General features: G+C 34.8%; 1 protein-coding gene across 4 annotated transcripts in view; it reads left to right on the plus strand.

The window, feature by feature from the left end:
• LOC129725644 (synaptic vesicle membrane protein VAT-1 homolog-like) overlaps nucleotides 1-4,369 on the plus strand; it is a 96,866-nt gene extending 92,497 nt beyond the window's left edge. For all 4 annotated transcript variants that reach the window (XM_055681691.1, XM_055681692.1, XM_055681693.1 and 1 more), the window contains exon 9: nucleotides 5-4,369. In XM_055681691.1, coding sequence (XP_055537666.1) covers nucleotides 5-24 — 20 coding nt within the window. In that variant the 3' untranslated portion in view covers nucleotides 25-4,369. The remainder of the gene's footprint in view (nucleotides 1-4) is intronic.
• Nucleotides 4,370-16,368: the final 11,999 nt, after the last annotated feature.

A 16,368-nucleotide genomic window follows, 5' to 3' on the forward strand; every position in this document is an offset into this window, starting at 1 on the left:
ACAGAGAAAAAAGAATCGAGTTGAACATTCTAAGTGCAAGAAAATGCATCCCCTAAATAATTGAACCGCTTACAACAACATAAAAAAGTTTCATCATCACAACATCCAGATATAATTCGAAAAAAGAAGAGGATCCGTGACTATTCTCAAACAATTTCCGTGTACAAAAGCTATTCACTTTTTACCAATCAATGTGCAGAGTTGATCCTCAACAACATTGGTCAGCGCACACAGACGAAAATAACATTAAAAAACGATACAACGACGTTCCATCAGCTGTGTGTTTGTGAAATAATGTTGATCTTCAGTGGAAGGTGTACTTCGATTACCCCAAAGGAATGACAAAATGTGGGTGTGTTATTAACACTTTTGAGCAAACGGTTTTTATTTCGGATAACTTTCCGCCAAGAAGTGATGTTTCAACGATCTCGTTTACTAAATGTCCCCCGTCACAATTCAGTTACAGATACCTTACGCTACCGCAAGAGGAATGTTCCAATGTAAGCATTAAGCACAAATAACCTCTAAATAACAAAGAAAAATTAAAACAGGCCTCGAAAATGTTGAAGGTTTCAGGAAACAAAACATACATAAGAGAATTACACTACACAAATAACCTTCGGAAGCAGCACGACAAAGAACGTCAGCCATCAAGATTTCATCCCAGTCCATTACGACATATCGTTGCACACACACGCTCCCAGTCCCACAAACACACATAGACACACACCCGTTCACAAAAAAGCATTACGAACAAAATATTATACGCGCAAAGTTGAATCATCATTTTTGTTTTTTTTTCTTTTGAGTTGGACACTATTTGTATCAAGAGAAAAAAAATTAATTTATCATCCTGAGTTAAACAAAACACATAAAATAGAACACGAGCGAAAGAAGCAAGCAAAAATTTTAATATTTTGAACTATGTGTCATGTAATACTGTAATATTTAAATATATATGATTGAATCTATGTATAACAAAGAAACGAAATAATTGATTTAAAAATATATATTAGATTCTTTATTATGAGAATGGATTTTTTTTTCGTTTCTTTAAGGTAATGTTTATTTTTGTACGTCGTCGAGATATAACATTTAAACAATTAAAGCAGAAAATCATTTATACTGTTAGTAATCAATCAAAAGCGAGAGAAAGAGAAATGTCATACATTCGATTTATATCTTAATGCACGCAACATTATTTGCATCAAAATCACTCTTCACTACCTTTTTTTGGTTGAATTGCTATCATCCTTTAAGCGTTAAGTGTTGAGAAAAAAAAGAAGGAAAAATGAAAACTTTTGACGAGGAGATATGTTTGACTTCTTTTGTATAAATTTTTTTTAAATATTTTTATTTTATAATACATTTGACAAAGGATTTGAAAAAAAAGGTTATTTTTGTTTTGATTTTGTTTATTTTTATTTTATTTTACCGCTTCCGAAATCACCCTATTTTTTGATTCTTTTTCGGTTCAACAGTTTTTACATCATTTTCAAGAGTTGCGCGATACAATATCGTCGACACAAACTGATTATCAACTCTGTAAAAAAAAACACAAAACGTCACCTCTAAGGTTTACTCACATCGATTCTAGTTTTTAACTACCGCGGGTCCTGTGTCAGCAAAAATGAAAACCCTCCACCTACGAGAAACCTAATGTGGAACACAAAAGTACCGATTCAGAGCCAGGAATGAGAGGCAACCAACAAAAACCAGACTATTAAAAAGAAGAGAAAAGGAAAAAAAAAACTGTTGCTGTTGATTTGTTCATTGTTTCAAAAACAAACAAAATCCAAGAGTGTAACAACAAAATCAGCCAAGTTGAATTGAGTAGCTGGAATCTGACTTAGCTGTTAGGTTTAAATATACGGCACTAAAAATAACCTCAGAAATCACCATCTGACAGACACTTTAGCGAGTCGTTGTAAATCATTTAAATAATCTCTGTATTATTAGATACTGATAAATCTTGTATTTAATTAGAAGCTGAACTATATTAAAATATACATGTGCTTTCGATGTTTTACACGATAGTGGCAACATTACATTATATATATACAAGTATGTATAACAATCGGCAATCAGCAACTGTTTCGATAATAAAGCTACAATATGGACTATAACAATTACATGAAATGCTTATTTACATTCACTTCAGATGGTTCACCTTCGAACTGAAACAGTTTCTGAAACCAAAAAGCTGTTACAAAGCGGAAACTCGAGTAGATTTTACATTTAATTGTTGTCAATCTGCCGATTATCCAAAGCAAAAAAATTAACTTTCATTGTGTGAACAATGTCTCAAATTAGATCAAAATCAGCTAAACGCTTGCTAATAATGCAATAAGGTCAAATATCAATTATTAATAACCACATATTAATACTAAATGACCAAACCATTTCGTTCCCAAATGTGTAACAGCATTTCGTTTATATTTTCTATGAGCTAAATTAACGAACATTCTTGACTCTTGCTGGAAATGAAAATTCATAAAGCTACAATTGTGCCTATTACAGTTTGACTCCGATTTAGGTTTCTCTCTCTCTCTTTCATAACTCGGCTCAAAAATATTGAGTAATTTTTTCAAACCTAAATCAATATAAAAGGCATTCAACTGCTAGCAAAAAACGATGGCAAATCAATCGAACGCATGTGAAGTTCAGCGATGAATAGGCAGACAACTAGAAGATAGCTTAAGTTAAGACATGGAATTTTCAAAAAAGATTAGAGCTAAACCATAGACTAACGAGAGCATTTTTCTGTACACAGAAAAACTGGAATGGTGACAAACGCAATTGTGATAAATGAAAAATTTGGATTTTTTACTTATTGCTAACTCTGCACGCCCCTCTAATGTAAAACTTTGCACTATAGAATTATTATGCAGCAGCTTCAACAACCACCGACGATACAATTTCTCAGATACTTTTTTGGAGGATCTTTACACCACCTTCTTTGTGAATGGATCTTAAGAACTCTACCCGATCACAACAGAAAATCACAAATTCACCTTTAAGGAATGCGTCTTCCTGCATACAAAGAAAAAAAGACATATTTATAAAAGAACGAAAAGCTCGCTTTCAGTGCTAGACTTTTTTGTAGTGAATGAATCAGTAGTATTGGAAAACTTTTAAGACGGAAAAGCACTGCCTAGGAAATAATACGTTCGTACTCAAAGAGTAAATGGAAAAACACAAACAACTGCCATCAAAAGTAGTAGCTATGAATGAGAAAATCTTTTCCCTACTTGGGGGATAAATAGAGATGCCGGAGTCATCTTGGCTCACTAGCAATTTTTTTTGAACACGTAGGTCAAAACTATCACAAATACTATGCACACAACCCATTATTCCAATTGCTTATCACTAGAACTTTACAACCCTTCATCTCTTTCTGCAGTAAACACAAGATGTAATCGCTTATTTAAAAATTGTAGTAAAATTTAATGCTTTTCATCTTACACATATCACTTTTTACGTTTTTTGGAGCGCTTTTTGTAGCTTTTTTGCGTCAGCACAAACAATGTGGGAGTGCCGACTCGCTCGCAAACAGTTTCGAAAACTTTACACAATATTTGCACACAACAAACAGAACAATGAATTTTACGATCTAAAGATCGTTGAAACGATAAATTTGATAAACAAAATAAATGATATGACCGAAAGTATTGTAAAATACTATTGAAGACCAAACTTGCTTGGAGTCGTATGAAAAGATTCAGTATGTGATTGAATTTCTTACAACAACAACAACAAACTGCGCCTTTCGTAAGAACCAATAGGCAAAAATCAAAGAAAGAAAAAGAATAACAAAGCTGTAACACAAAATCAACCATATAGTATCTATCTACAAACATGTATATTCGTATAAATATATGAATGCCACTTTGATAAAGCATATATATTTATATACTAAGAATATGTAAGCATAGAAACAACAACCAAAAACAAGTGGAACCAGAAGAAGGCGCAAATTTAGCAGCTTTACCCTAGCAAACCTTTGTATGTAGTGGTTGGATGGAATGTAATTGTCGACACGACTGCCTGCATCATCCTTCCCTGATAAAAAAAAAAACAAGGATCGGGCAATCGATTCGCGTCTGTAATCTGCAAAACTACACTCAGTATGTTATTTCCAGGGCGTTCATGCGACAGTTTCGTCCGTCATGTATGTAACCATGTAAAATTACACGTATAAGAACTTCAACAGTAAGCACGCAAGCAAGCAAGGGGGATGTGAGACAAAACAAAAACAATATGACACAGAAACTTATGTGCAACAAATGAACCTGTGTTTTAAACTATGTGATTGTAGCCATCTGGAATGCCGAAAATGAGTCAGAATAAAGGAAATAAAATCCCACAACATCTCGAGAGATTTTTGTGATTCCTAAGCCAATCTCGTTTTAGATGACTTGATTTTTCGAGTTTTGCTTTATTTTAATTTAACCTCATCTTATTTTTGACATGCGTACCAAACTGTCGTCACATTGTGCTCACCACATCATACATGCTCGATCAACTTGAGGCTCTCAGGATCAAATTTAACTAGGCAACATCAGGATAGATATGTGCATATATGTGAATAAAATGTCGTACACAATAATCTATATGTACTCATTAATGCAAAAAAAAAAAACAATCTTATGCCTTCATTTATTATGTTTTTAAATTAAAAAAAAAAAACTTGGAATGTACAGATTATCAACAGTAATCTTGCATCCTTCACATCATATTGCAAACAACGTGCATTGTATGCAATTTATGCTCCAACGTATATTGTTTGCAATTCATGCTTCAACGAATCAGTTTTACGTGAGCTTTGTTCATGCGCTGTAGAGGATTTTCACGCAAAATGATCCCTATCTCTAACAGCGGCTCCGATATGAATGAAACTTTGCGCACCTATTTGGCTTACCAAACTGAGTATTTTTCAGGGATGAAGATTTTTTTAGACACAGGTGTAATATCCATAAGCATTTTCTTATGCATGTTATATACAGCGCACAGTGGTCCACTCTAGAGCGAATCACGGTCAAAACCTCAAACTCATTTTTAAACGATTGGGATTGAAGAATTGCGGTTTTCTAACACCCTTTAACTTATTCCGTATTAAAGTAGACTTCATATATGAAACATTTCCGGTTTTACCTTTGTTATACTAAACAAAGGTTATAAAATCGGTCGAAAAACGCAAAATAGATCCATGATCCCGAGGGCCAAATCGTATATACCATTCGACTCAGCTCGACGAACTGAGCAATGTCTGTTCGTGTGTATGTGTGTGTGTGTATGTATGTTGTCTGTATGTATGTGCCGCAAAATACTAACGCACCTTTCTTACACAACGCAATATCCGATTTTAATGATCTTTTACGCAAACGAAAGCTACTGTGGTCCCTCAGAATGCTACCGAGTGGATTTTTGATTAGTGGCTTAGATTTCAAAATATTGATCAAAGAGTATTTTTAATATAAGAAATTAAACTTTTAAGGCAAAATTAATGGCATGGAGAGCCATGTGTTGTATACCAATTTACTCAGATCGACGAATTGAACAATTTTTGTATGTTTGTGTATGTGTGCCTGTACGTATGTATGTGTAAATATGTTGTTTATATGTGTAGTATATCCAAATCGACCAAAAAAAGAAAAATAACAAAAAAACACTCTTTTTACAGAACGCTTATTCCGATTTTGATGTTCACATGCTCAAATGAAAGACCAAGAGCTCTTTCAAAATTATACTGAGTGCGATCTTTTATTGGTTGTAAAGGTAAAGCATATTTTAGACATGGGATATTTTACTTTCTGGATAATTTTTCTCTCTCACTGCTCTCTACTCTTCTCTATCCCTCTTTTTTCGTATCGCTATTTATTTCTCAAAAGAAATCAACAATCATGGACAACTTTTCATAATCTTTACACTCTTCGTAGTGCGTCTTAACTGGTGTAAATAAATTACCCTTAAGCTTTTTCTTGGAAATTTAAACCAGATTTTAGAAAAAACTGCAATGCTTCCTTAGCTCCTTTTCCTCCGAAGCTCCCGTCCTCACTTCTTATGAAATATATACTAAATTGTACGTTGAATCAAGATTTGCGAAGAGTAAGAAACATTTACAGCTTTCGGGAGCCAAGCATTGTAGCAAAATCTGATCCCACAGTGTGCACATGTAACAAGCTTTACCAAAGATGTATAGACCTATTTACGTACGAATGTGTTAGTGCCACCCGTTGAGAAAAACACAAATGGATCGCTGTTTCGTTTGCAATGCTACGTTTTGAACAGCTGGAAAAATTTTCAGTTGAATACTTATTTTATGTTTGAAATTTGTGACCAGGAATCTAAAGTAGTTGGTGAACGTAATCGGCAAAATTAGGAAAAAGTGTTGAAGCAACTCTACATGGCTATACACGTTTACTAGTGTGCGCAGGTGAAAAGTATGAATGATACAATATGCTCATGTATGATATAAATATTGCTTTCTAATTTAAGACTAAGTGCAAACAGAGTATCTATGTTATTCCACTTCTCGTTATCGCAGCAAGATTTAAAAAAGGCTTTATTTCGGATTTTTTCATACAGCCTAGGCCTTCGAACACAATAATGTTCTCGCCTACACTCTGAAAATCCAAAATTCTCAAAGATCGTGGAGAACCTTTATTTTCAGATAATGCATTTGAGATAGGATTCAATTGACAACTTTTTGCTATATTTTTTTCTTGTATAATTCTAAACTATATTTCAAGAGCAGGTTTGTGAAAGTTTCAATTCGTAAAAAAACTGTTGATGCTGATTCTTAAATCTAGGTCCTGCGATTTCTGAAAATAAAGCGAATGAGTAGAACCGCATTAAACTAACATACATGTTTGCTGTTCTAGTATGAAATCAGCATCATTGTTATCTATTACTGTTTCCCCACGTTCGATTATCTAAAAAAAAATTCAATTACTTCTAGCCAGCATTTAAAAATTGGTTTGTGATCGAAAAAATAAGACTCATGTACTCCAGTGATAACATTCATATTATTTGCATATTATATATCTTTTGAATTCATTTCATTCATAATTGAAATTGGACTTACGATGGTATACGATTTGTAAGTGACTGGCCAAATATGTATAAAGTAATAGTTAGTATAAAAAAAGGTTTCTGCACCACTAGGTGGATTAATTTAGGTTTTATAGGCATATATCAAGATGGCTTGACAACGTAATTTTTTTTAATTCTTTTATCACCAATATTTAGTGGTTAATTTGTGAGTTCGAAATCCAATTTGTGGTAATTTGTGGTTAAGTGGTTTCCGAGAAATTTTCAAAAAACTGAGTCAAGCCATCTTGAAACATGATTTTTCTTTAAATGAATCGGACAACGATGATATATAGACCAATCGAAAGCTCTTAATTTGTGGTTCACGAAAATGTTAATTTTAAAGTCATAATTATTAGTGTTTGTACAGAAATTTGTGTTTTATTGTTCACGTAGTTCTACGTTTTATTTATTTGTTGGTGACGCTGCTGGCCGCTAATGGCGTTGGCTGTTTGCGGTGTTTGTCATTGCTATACTGAGCGTGCGTGTGGGGAATATGGTAAATATCGAGATTCGGGGAACTTAGCCAACACACTTGCTCTACTACAGGTAGCCCAACAGGCGCAGAATTGTATCAAAGAGTAACTCTAATAATCACGCACATAACTTGATGTTTACATTCACATAGCCTATGTGGCTTCATTAATGTTATTGAACAGATGAAGAAATACGCTCGTATAATTTGTGTTCGCAAAACGGGCAGCGAAACAAATCGAAGAATTTGCAAGAAAAATGATGTAGCAAAATATCTTCATTTTGAATTTTCAATTTGTTGCTCACAGATTATATTATGCCTCGTGGAACCTACGTAGGTTGGAAAAAGGCTTTTAGACGGAATGTTATTTACCTGGATTATTGATTCTGTGCACCAAGTTAATTTTAAGTTTACTTAAATTAGTTGAAGTTCATTCACTTAACTAATCTCATTTAATCTTTGTTGAACTGAAACTCTGTTTTAAGCATGAGGCAGGTATTCGTCAAAATATGTCATGAACAACATTTTTCAAACGGGTCGCAAATGTCAATCTGGACGTTACCGGATGAGATATTTGCGAGAATGTGATGTTATGAACTTCCATTCCCCCGATGATTATATGATCGGATTCCGCGAGATTTGATAACTCTTTCAATATTGAAAACGCTCGAAAATACGTAAAAATCACTAATTTCGAAAACTTGTTAAGAGTAGCTATAATTTTTATTATCGGAATTTTTATCAACCGGTTTATTAGCATTGAACATAAAAAATTCATTTGGTGTATAATATTGATCAATTGTCATTTTTATTGACGCCTGGCACAACTTGGTTCGATTCCCAAAAAATGCTTGAAAATTTGTCAATGTTTACAGCGCTCGCAGCATATGATAATACCGTTTAACGTTAATCGAGTGATGGTATATTGTGAAGCATTTATTTAAGCTGCAGAAAAAATATAGCGGCACCAAAAAGCGACATAATTTTTTTTTCTTATTTTGGCCAGATTTTTGTTCTAGGTACTCTTCTGTGCGACGGTGCCACTAGTAGCTTAACAGACACGCGGACAGCAGAAATCTTCTTTATTACTTTGCTCATAAGTTAGCACATATGCATGAAAAAATAACAGAAGAGCAACATTAAGTTGGAACCCGACAGCTTATTTGAACATTTGTTTGAATATTTCTGAAACATTTCTCCGAATCTAAGTTCCTAAGAATCACGATATTTAGCATATTCCCCAAACGCACGCTCAGTATAGCAGTGACAAACACCGCAAACAGCCAACGCCACTAGCGGACAGCAGCGTCATCAACAAATAAACAAAACGTAGAACCACGTGAACAATAAAACACAAATTTTTGTACAAACACTAGTAAATATGACGTTAAAAATTACATTTTCGTGAACCACAAATTAAGAGCTTTCGATTGATCTATATATCATCGTTGTCCGATTCATTTAAAGAAAAATCATGTTTCAAGATGGCTTGACTCAGTTTTTTGAAAATTTCTCGGAAACCACTTAACCACAAATTACCACAAATTGGATTTCGAACTCACAAATTAACCACTAAATATTGGTGATAAAAGAATTAAAAAAAAATAACTTTGTCAAGCCATCTTGATATATGCGTTTTATAGATGAATTATTTGTTATTTCTGTCCATTTTCATGCTTTTTTCGCAATATTTCCGTAACCACTTGACCGATTTAGCTTCATCCAACCGTCAAAAGAACGGAATTTTAGTCTTCTGACACTCTATTGTTTGTAATTTGAAATCGTATTACCTGTTCTGGAGATATGACCAAAAATAGTGCCAAAATATTTACATAATATACCTATAACTGCCCTAAAATGGTCAAAACTCATCATACGATTACTCAAATGATTCGGAATTATAAAGTTAGGTTAATTGTTACCACATAATGTGTCTACACGCAAAAGTTCAAGCTTTAATCATCCAATGTGTTCTTTCAATTCGCACAGAATTTGCTCTGACTTCGCACAACCAATGCGTGATAAGCATAACGCAAAAGTTGTACAAGGAATACATTGACAGAGATCGAAATCAGAATATGTATCATATACACAAAAATCGTAATGTCTCGGTAAACTTCGGCTTCGGGCGAACGATCAGTTTCGAGGCGCTCAAAAAACCGTTCTTTACTTTCGCGAGCCTGGTGCGTATCAACGGCTCGTGCATCCCTAAAAATCGTCAGCAACCGAAACGGCCAATAGCGAGCCTTGCTGCCGCGGAAGTTATTGACGCTGGTGCCAGTAACGCAGAACCGAATGCATGTGAATGAAACCAGAGTCATAATTAAATGCAAAATGTTTTGGACTAATCTCATGTTTTTGTTTATTGTTAATGATTGAATGATGTTTTCAAATGATCCGATTCATGAAAGTGAATCGATCAGACAATAATTTCTTCAATGGAGTCAGTACCCAACTTATCAGTATTGATTGCTGGTTGCACTGTTTCAACGACGCCAACCTTTTGAACATCGGCTGATGCTTTATAAGTGTAGTGGTTTGGAGCTGCGCAATACATTCAAAATACGCTAGAGCATCAAATGCGTTATGCCCAACGCACATGCGTTGTACTGGTTCCAATTTTAATCAGTAAATGCGCTAATTTCGCTCATAAATGATTTGGTTACGCACACTCCAACTTTTGCGTGTAGGTAATTACTGACCAGTCTTGGACATACCCCGGTGTTTAGTTTATTTTAACTAAACCTTTCCTTGCAAAATTATTAGGGCATGATTTGATGATTTTGTTGCTCCGTTCTTGGGCTTCTTTCGACATCCTCTCCACGGGAAGAATAGATTTCTCTGTAATTTGGTGGCCATGGATCAGTAACTTATGTAGAGATGTGGGCATATTATACCACCTATATAACTCCACGTATAGCTCCGCTGTTTCCAAGCAATAAGCTTCGAAAGCTTCAGTTTTCAGTTCGCTGCAGCAAGAAACTCTATCTCTATTAATTAGCAGACCCACTCGAGTTCGGAAACCGGTCCTGAATCCTTTGTTTGGCTTTTTTCCTCATTTTCAGTCTTCCTCCTTGTTTTGAAATCTAACCGGTATCCGATGTGTATATAACATTCAAAGCTTCGGATCCACGCGAGTAGTGAAGACATACCATAATCCAATGACTCTTCATTGACTGGTAAAGATGACACCTACTCTAGCTCATTGAATTGCGAAGATGTGGCCTTGCGAATATGACAGCGCAACGCTGACGTTGTCTCAGTCAACACATTTGTTAACTTACCATCAACCATGGTCAAATAGAGCTGATACCGAACAATAATACTTTTATCACCGATTACCGTATCAAAAGGTTTTCAATCTCTGCTTTCATTCGTTCATACTTCTCCTCAATCACCTAATGAAACTGTATTTTATTAAAAATTCAAGCCATAATTGGCAGTATATGAGAACAACCTGTTGAGGTTCCGGACGAAACTGTATGTTTATAGGCCTACACGAATATGGTGACCCGGGATGCTCGTTATCCCTAAGAATATCTGTGTCAGTTTCACTGCCTGACAGACATAATGGAACCAACGAAGTTAAGAACACGTGAGAATCTCTATTTTCTGAATTACTGAACCTTTGCTTGTATTCGTTGAGTCCTGAAGCTTCATCGCAGCCCCATTTTATGATAAAAATAAGAGCTTTCAGTATTGCCTCAGGATAATTATAGATTTCATCGCCAAGCCTTAAAATCAATCTCTCTGTGTTTTTATCTAGAAGTGCCTGTAACTTTATGCAAACTCCGACTTCGTCGACTTCAAATGCCTCTTCCGGAGGATAGAATTCTCTCTTTGCCTGCAGCACTTTATGGTATGAAGGATACCGATATTTAACACGTTCTCGTACAAAAAGATATGCCTGCTTGCTTAGCCTGGCTTGGACTATTGTTGCTACAGCTTTTTCCGGGGATGCTGCTTTTGCCTCTACGGAAGTTTCGACGGCTTGTCTAACCGAAGTGGCAATATCTTTTTTGCCAGTTAATCACATACTCATTTCGGCAGCAAGTGGTAATTTCTCAGGAGTGTATGTTGTGCGCATATGTTCAGTCTTCCTTTTTTTTGTTCACATGCTGGATCTATCTATTTTTTTTTTGTTCATCTATGACACATGCTGGATTTCTCGAAAGGTTTTTGGGCCGTCCACCTTTGTTGATCGAACATGACCCTTTTAGTCTTATGCTTTCTTCCAGCCATGCTTTAAACCTTACCTCGAAGTATTCCGCCTTTTTTGAAGCCTGCTTAAACTTCTTGGCGGAATATTTCCAAAATGATAAAAAATCTGCGTCGTATTCCGGGTTTTTGAAAAAAGCACGTGTTCCTTCATGCCGGAACATCGTCCAATCTCTTCAAAGATTACTCTTTTTTATGCGAATTTCTCTTTGAATAATTGAGAATAGCGTTGTACGTTGGTACTTATAAAAGTAACTTAAAAGATTGTTTAAACTTAGCATTATCCATTTGGGATTCTTGGTTGTGTGCACAAGGAAAAAGAATCAGCGGCTACACTTAAACGTTGAGTTCTCCGCGTTGTTTATATTCGAAACAGCCGTTTGGGGAGCACGTGTTCCTTGGCTACTACGATTGAATGAAGCGCCTGAACCTGATACGCAATCAGAATAACTTGTATACAGAAATCAAAGAAATAGTTATCGGTTTCCGTTATACTCTACTAGAAACTTTTTTTTGGAAATAAATATTGAAATTCAGTCCGCGCAAATATATATTTCGACTGTGACATACAGTCTTCCTCAGTGCTTATGTGGACTGGTAAAGAGCAAAGCGTAAATCCTGTTTTTTATTTGTAGTAGGTAAAAATGAAAATTTAGCACTCTTAATTGGAGTTAGGTAGGGAATTATGCGGTCGATTGTTTACCGTACCATGTCTGCGTCTTTGTTGAGAAGCGTGCATGAGTGTTGTTTATAAATTTCTAAACTTTCAGCTACGTCTAATTTCCATAAATTATTAACGGGGCGGATTTATTGTATTTTGAAAAGGGCGGATCTTGAAACTTTTTTCATATTCCTTAATAATACCCATAAAAATATAAACTTCACAATTGAAAAAGAACTTAACAACAGACTCCCTTTCTTGGACGTCGTTGTAGTCATAAAGTCTACGGACTTGGAATTTGAAATTTATTGGAAACCCACGAATACAAAACGGGTAATACCTAACACTTCAAACCATCCCTTCCAGCATAAAATGGCATCCTTCCATCATATGATCCACCGCATGGAAACTTTACCTCTAAGTGAAGTAGCCAAGCAAAAGGAACTGGAATATATTTTCGAAATTGCTAAACTTAATGGCTACAATGGAAGTATCATTCAAGCCATTGTTGATAAAAAGAAGCGTGCTCAAATTCGGAAATCTTTTACAACACTCACCCCAATAACAGAAGATCTGAAAAGGGTAGCCGTTGAATATGACGTTAACTTGACACGCCCACTTCGTTCAAATTTTGGAAATTTAGAATGGATATTGTCTACACTAGTAGAAATACCCAACTCAAAACAGAATTGAGGTCTACCAAAGACCCTATTGATACCCTGAACAAAGCTGGAATTTATAAAATTGCATGCAGTCACTCTGACATGGTTTACATTGGACAAACTAAACGTAACCTAGGGATACGTTTCAAAGAACATTTCGCAGAAGTGACAAAAGCAAGTAAAGTTTCAAAAAATGCCCCACCACACCTTTTCAAATCAAAAGTGGCTGAACATATTTTTAACGAGGAACATCCACTTACTTCGGATAACATTCACCTCCTCCGTCCCCGTTAATAATTTATGGAAAGTCTAATTTCCATGCTGAAAACTTAGAAATTTATAAAAAAAATTAATTGAAATTTATGTAGCTGAAAGTTTAGAAATTTATGAACAACACTCATGCACGCTTCTCAACAAAGACGCAGGTAATCACCCCTCATGGCTATTCAATCTGCTTCCCAAAAACCCCAGACATGGTACGGTAAACAATCGACCGCATAATTCCCTACCTAACTACAATTAAGAGCGCTAAATTTTCATTTTTTACCTACTACAAATAAAAAACAGGATTTACGCTTTGCTCTTTACCAGTCCACATAAGCACTGAGGAAGACTGTATGTCACAGTCGAAATATATATTTGCGCGGACTGAATATCAATATTTATTTCCAAAAAAATTTTCTAGTAGAGTATAACGGAAACCGATAACTATTTCTTTGATTTCTCGATCAGTCTCGGTATAGATTTTCTAAACTTAATTTCTTAAATTGGATGAAAAGCTATTTATCGGTAGTTTTCAACAACTTAAACTTTCACCATTTTGAAGCTTATGATTTTACCTTTCGAATGAAACCCATTTAATAGCTGGCTCTCATGGGCAACTATAGTTTCAAGGCTTATATAACCCGGAAAAGTTTATAAGACAACAATTCAACACAATACACAAATCTCTAGTTGATTGAAAGTTCCTGAAATCAATAGAAATATTCCTTAGACATATATGAACAGATTCTCTGAAGACATCACTCATGTGCGTGCATCCTGTTAAGCTACAGGATGGTCTCAAGTTATGAAATGCATACAGTGATTATCCCCGAAAAACACGATGTTTGTCCATTCTAAATGCTGTAAAAAATCAAAACTCAACGGATTACACTCAAACTTTGGATTCATGTCCCGAAAGGATTAAGGAAGTATAAAAAAATATAATTCTACGGATTGGTTCACTTTGATTTTTGAGGTTTTGGCTGCCCTTGGACCACTGTGCACGCCAAAATGATGTCGAATTATCCAATGAAAACTTAAAAGTACCTCTGCTAACAAGAGAAAACAAGAAAAAATCCTATTTTACCAGTAATTTTTGAATTGTTCTCAACATGTTTAAAGAATCGTTCCGAAAAAACGAAGAGGTCACTAAAAAAAGGATTTCAAATTTATCTCAACTATAACTGAAAACAACTCTAAAAACCAGATAATCTGTAGAAATTTTTAATAAGGTAATGCAATAAGGTAATGTACGTGGACATCATCATCAGGGATGCCACATATACAAATTAATCTGTATTTTACAGATTTTTGGGCCGAAGTAACGTACAGGATCTGTATATACAGATACACAGATATTCGTCATAAAGTACAGATTAACAGACTTTCTAAAATTGACATTAAGTTTTATGAACACTCCAAATTTTTATGCATTAAATACTAAGCAAATTGAATATATTTTCAATTTCTTGCACGTTTCAGCTCAGAAATTATGTATATGTACCATAAAAACTTGAAAATGAAAATGAAGATTTTTTTAGGGATATTTTTATTCCAGATACAGATGCTAAGATTTTTTCAAAGAAAAACACAGATTCAAATGTGGCAACTCTGATCATCATTGCCCCATTCCCCTCTTCCGTGGACAAGCGTGGACATTTGCGTATCCCCTACCCCTCATAAGTTGTCCACGTGGAATGTGGACGGCCTCATACTAAAGCAGGTATTAGACGAAGCAAATATTTGCTATTTTTCAATACAGAATTTATTTTGTGCAAATAAAAATCGTACCAAAAATAGCAAATATTTGCTTCGTCTAATACCTGCTTAAGTGAGTCGACTTTTATTTGTTTTCTATAATTTCTTTGTTCAACTCAGATATATTTTTCTTTGTGCGGTTTATAAATTGTTCAGACAAATCTACAAAATGATGAATTTGAATATGGCTGCCATGATTGAACCATACCGTAGGGGTTCATCTTTTGCGAAATGGGTCGAATGGCTCGGATATTTTTTCGATATGAATAACGTAGCGGACAAGAAAGCTCATTTTATTACTTTAAGCGGTTCAATTGTTTGCTCAAAAATAAAACTATTATTTTCTACTAAAAATTTATTTCATGTTTCTTATAAGTCGATGATCGATAGGTTAAACTTGCGCTTCGATAGAACTGAATCAGAATTTATACAACGCTATAAACTCAATAACCGTGTACAAAACCCCGGCGAGATTTTGTTCTGTTTGTAAATTTCGGTACATGGCTGGATGGTGACGAGCCCACCGCTGTCAACTGCGAATTTCTAACAGAGACACGAGATCTGTTCGGCCTAACGTGGTGCTTTCTCCAAAGGTACCGAATCAAAACCTAATTTGATGCAGGAGTCGAAGGACGACTTTCACGGATTTGCTGCGAATGAGACACAGAGAAAAGAAGCGAAAAAAAATGAAAGAATAGTGTTCTTCTTAATTGAAACTGCGAAGATCTAAAAGAAGCAGATCGAACAAATTAAGAGAGTTTTTGTTATAAATAATAGAATCTTTTTCAAATAAGATGATTGTAACATTTATTATCAATTGATTACTGTCAGTTATCGAAATTTAATTATTAATACGTTTATAGCTAATATAATAATAATGAAAAACTCATTGATTATTATCAGTAAAATAGATTTTAAAATCTTATCGAAGGGGGATTCACCTGAGCAAACATTAGCCAATCTGTTGATTTGAGTTTTCTAGTGAATTTTTTTACAGATACAGAAATGCGTAGACGGTTGGAGTTTACTGTCTGTACAAATAGTATTTGCATATGGTTGGTTGTTTGTACGTGAACATTCGGACTTGAAGCTTTTTAGCAATTTATATTCATCATGTTAATAACAAGACACAATCAAACCAGTCTTATAACAATGTTATCAGATATAACAACAATCACAAAAATACTCCCTAGCGATACCATCTCGGCAGTTCCAGAATATCGATACATTCATCGGTA

This window comes from Wyeomyia smithii, chromosome 2 (assembly GCF_029784165.1).
Source record: "Wyeomyia smithii strain HCP4-BCI-WySm-NY-G18 chromosome 2, ASM2978416v1, whole genome shotgun sequence".
Classification (NCBI taxonomy): Eukaryota; Metazoa; Arthropoda; class Insecta; order Diptera; family Culicidae; genus Wyeomyia; species Wyeomyia smithii.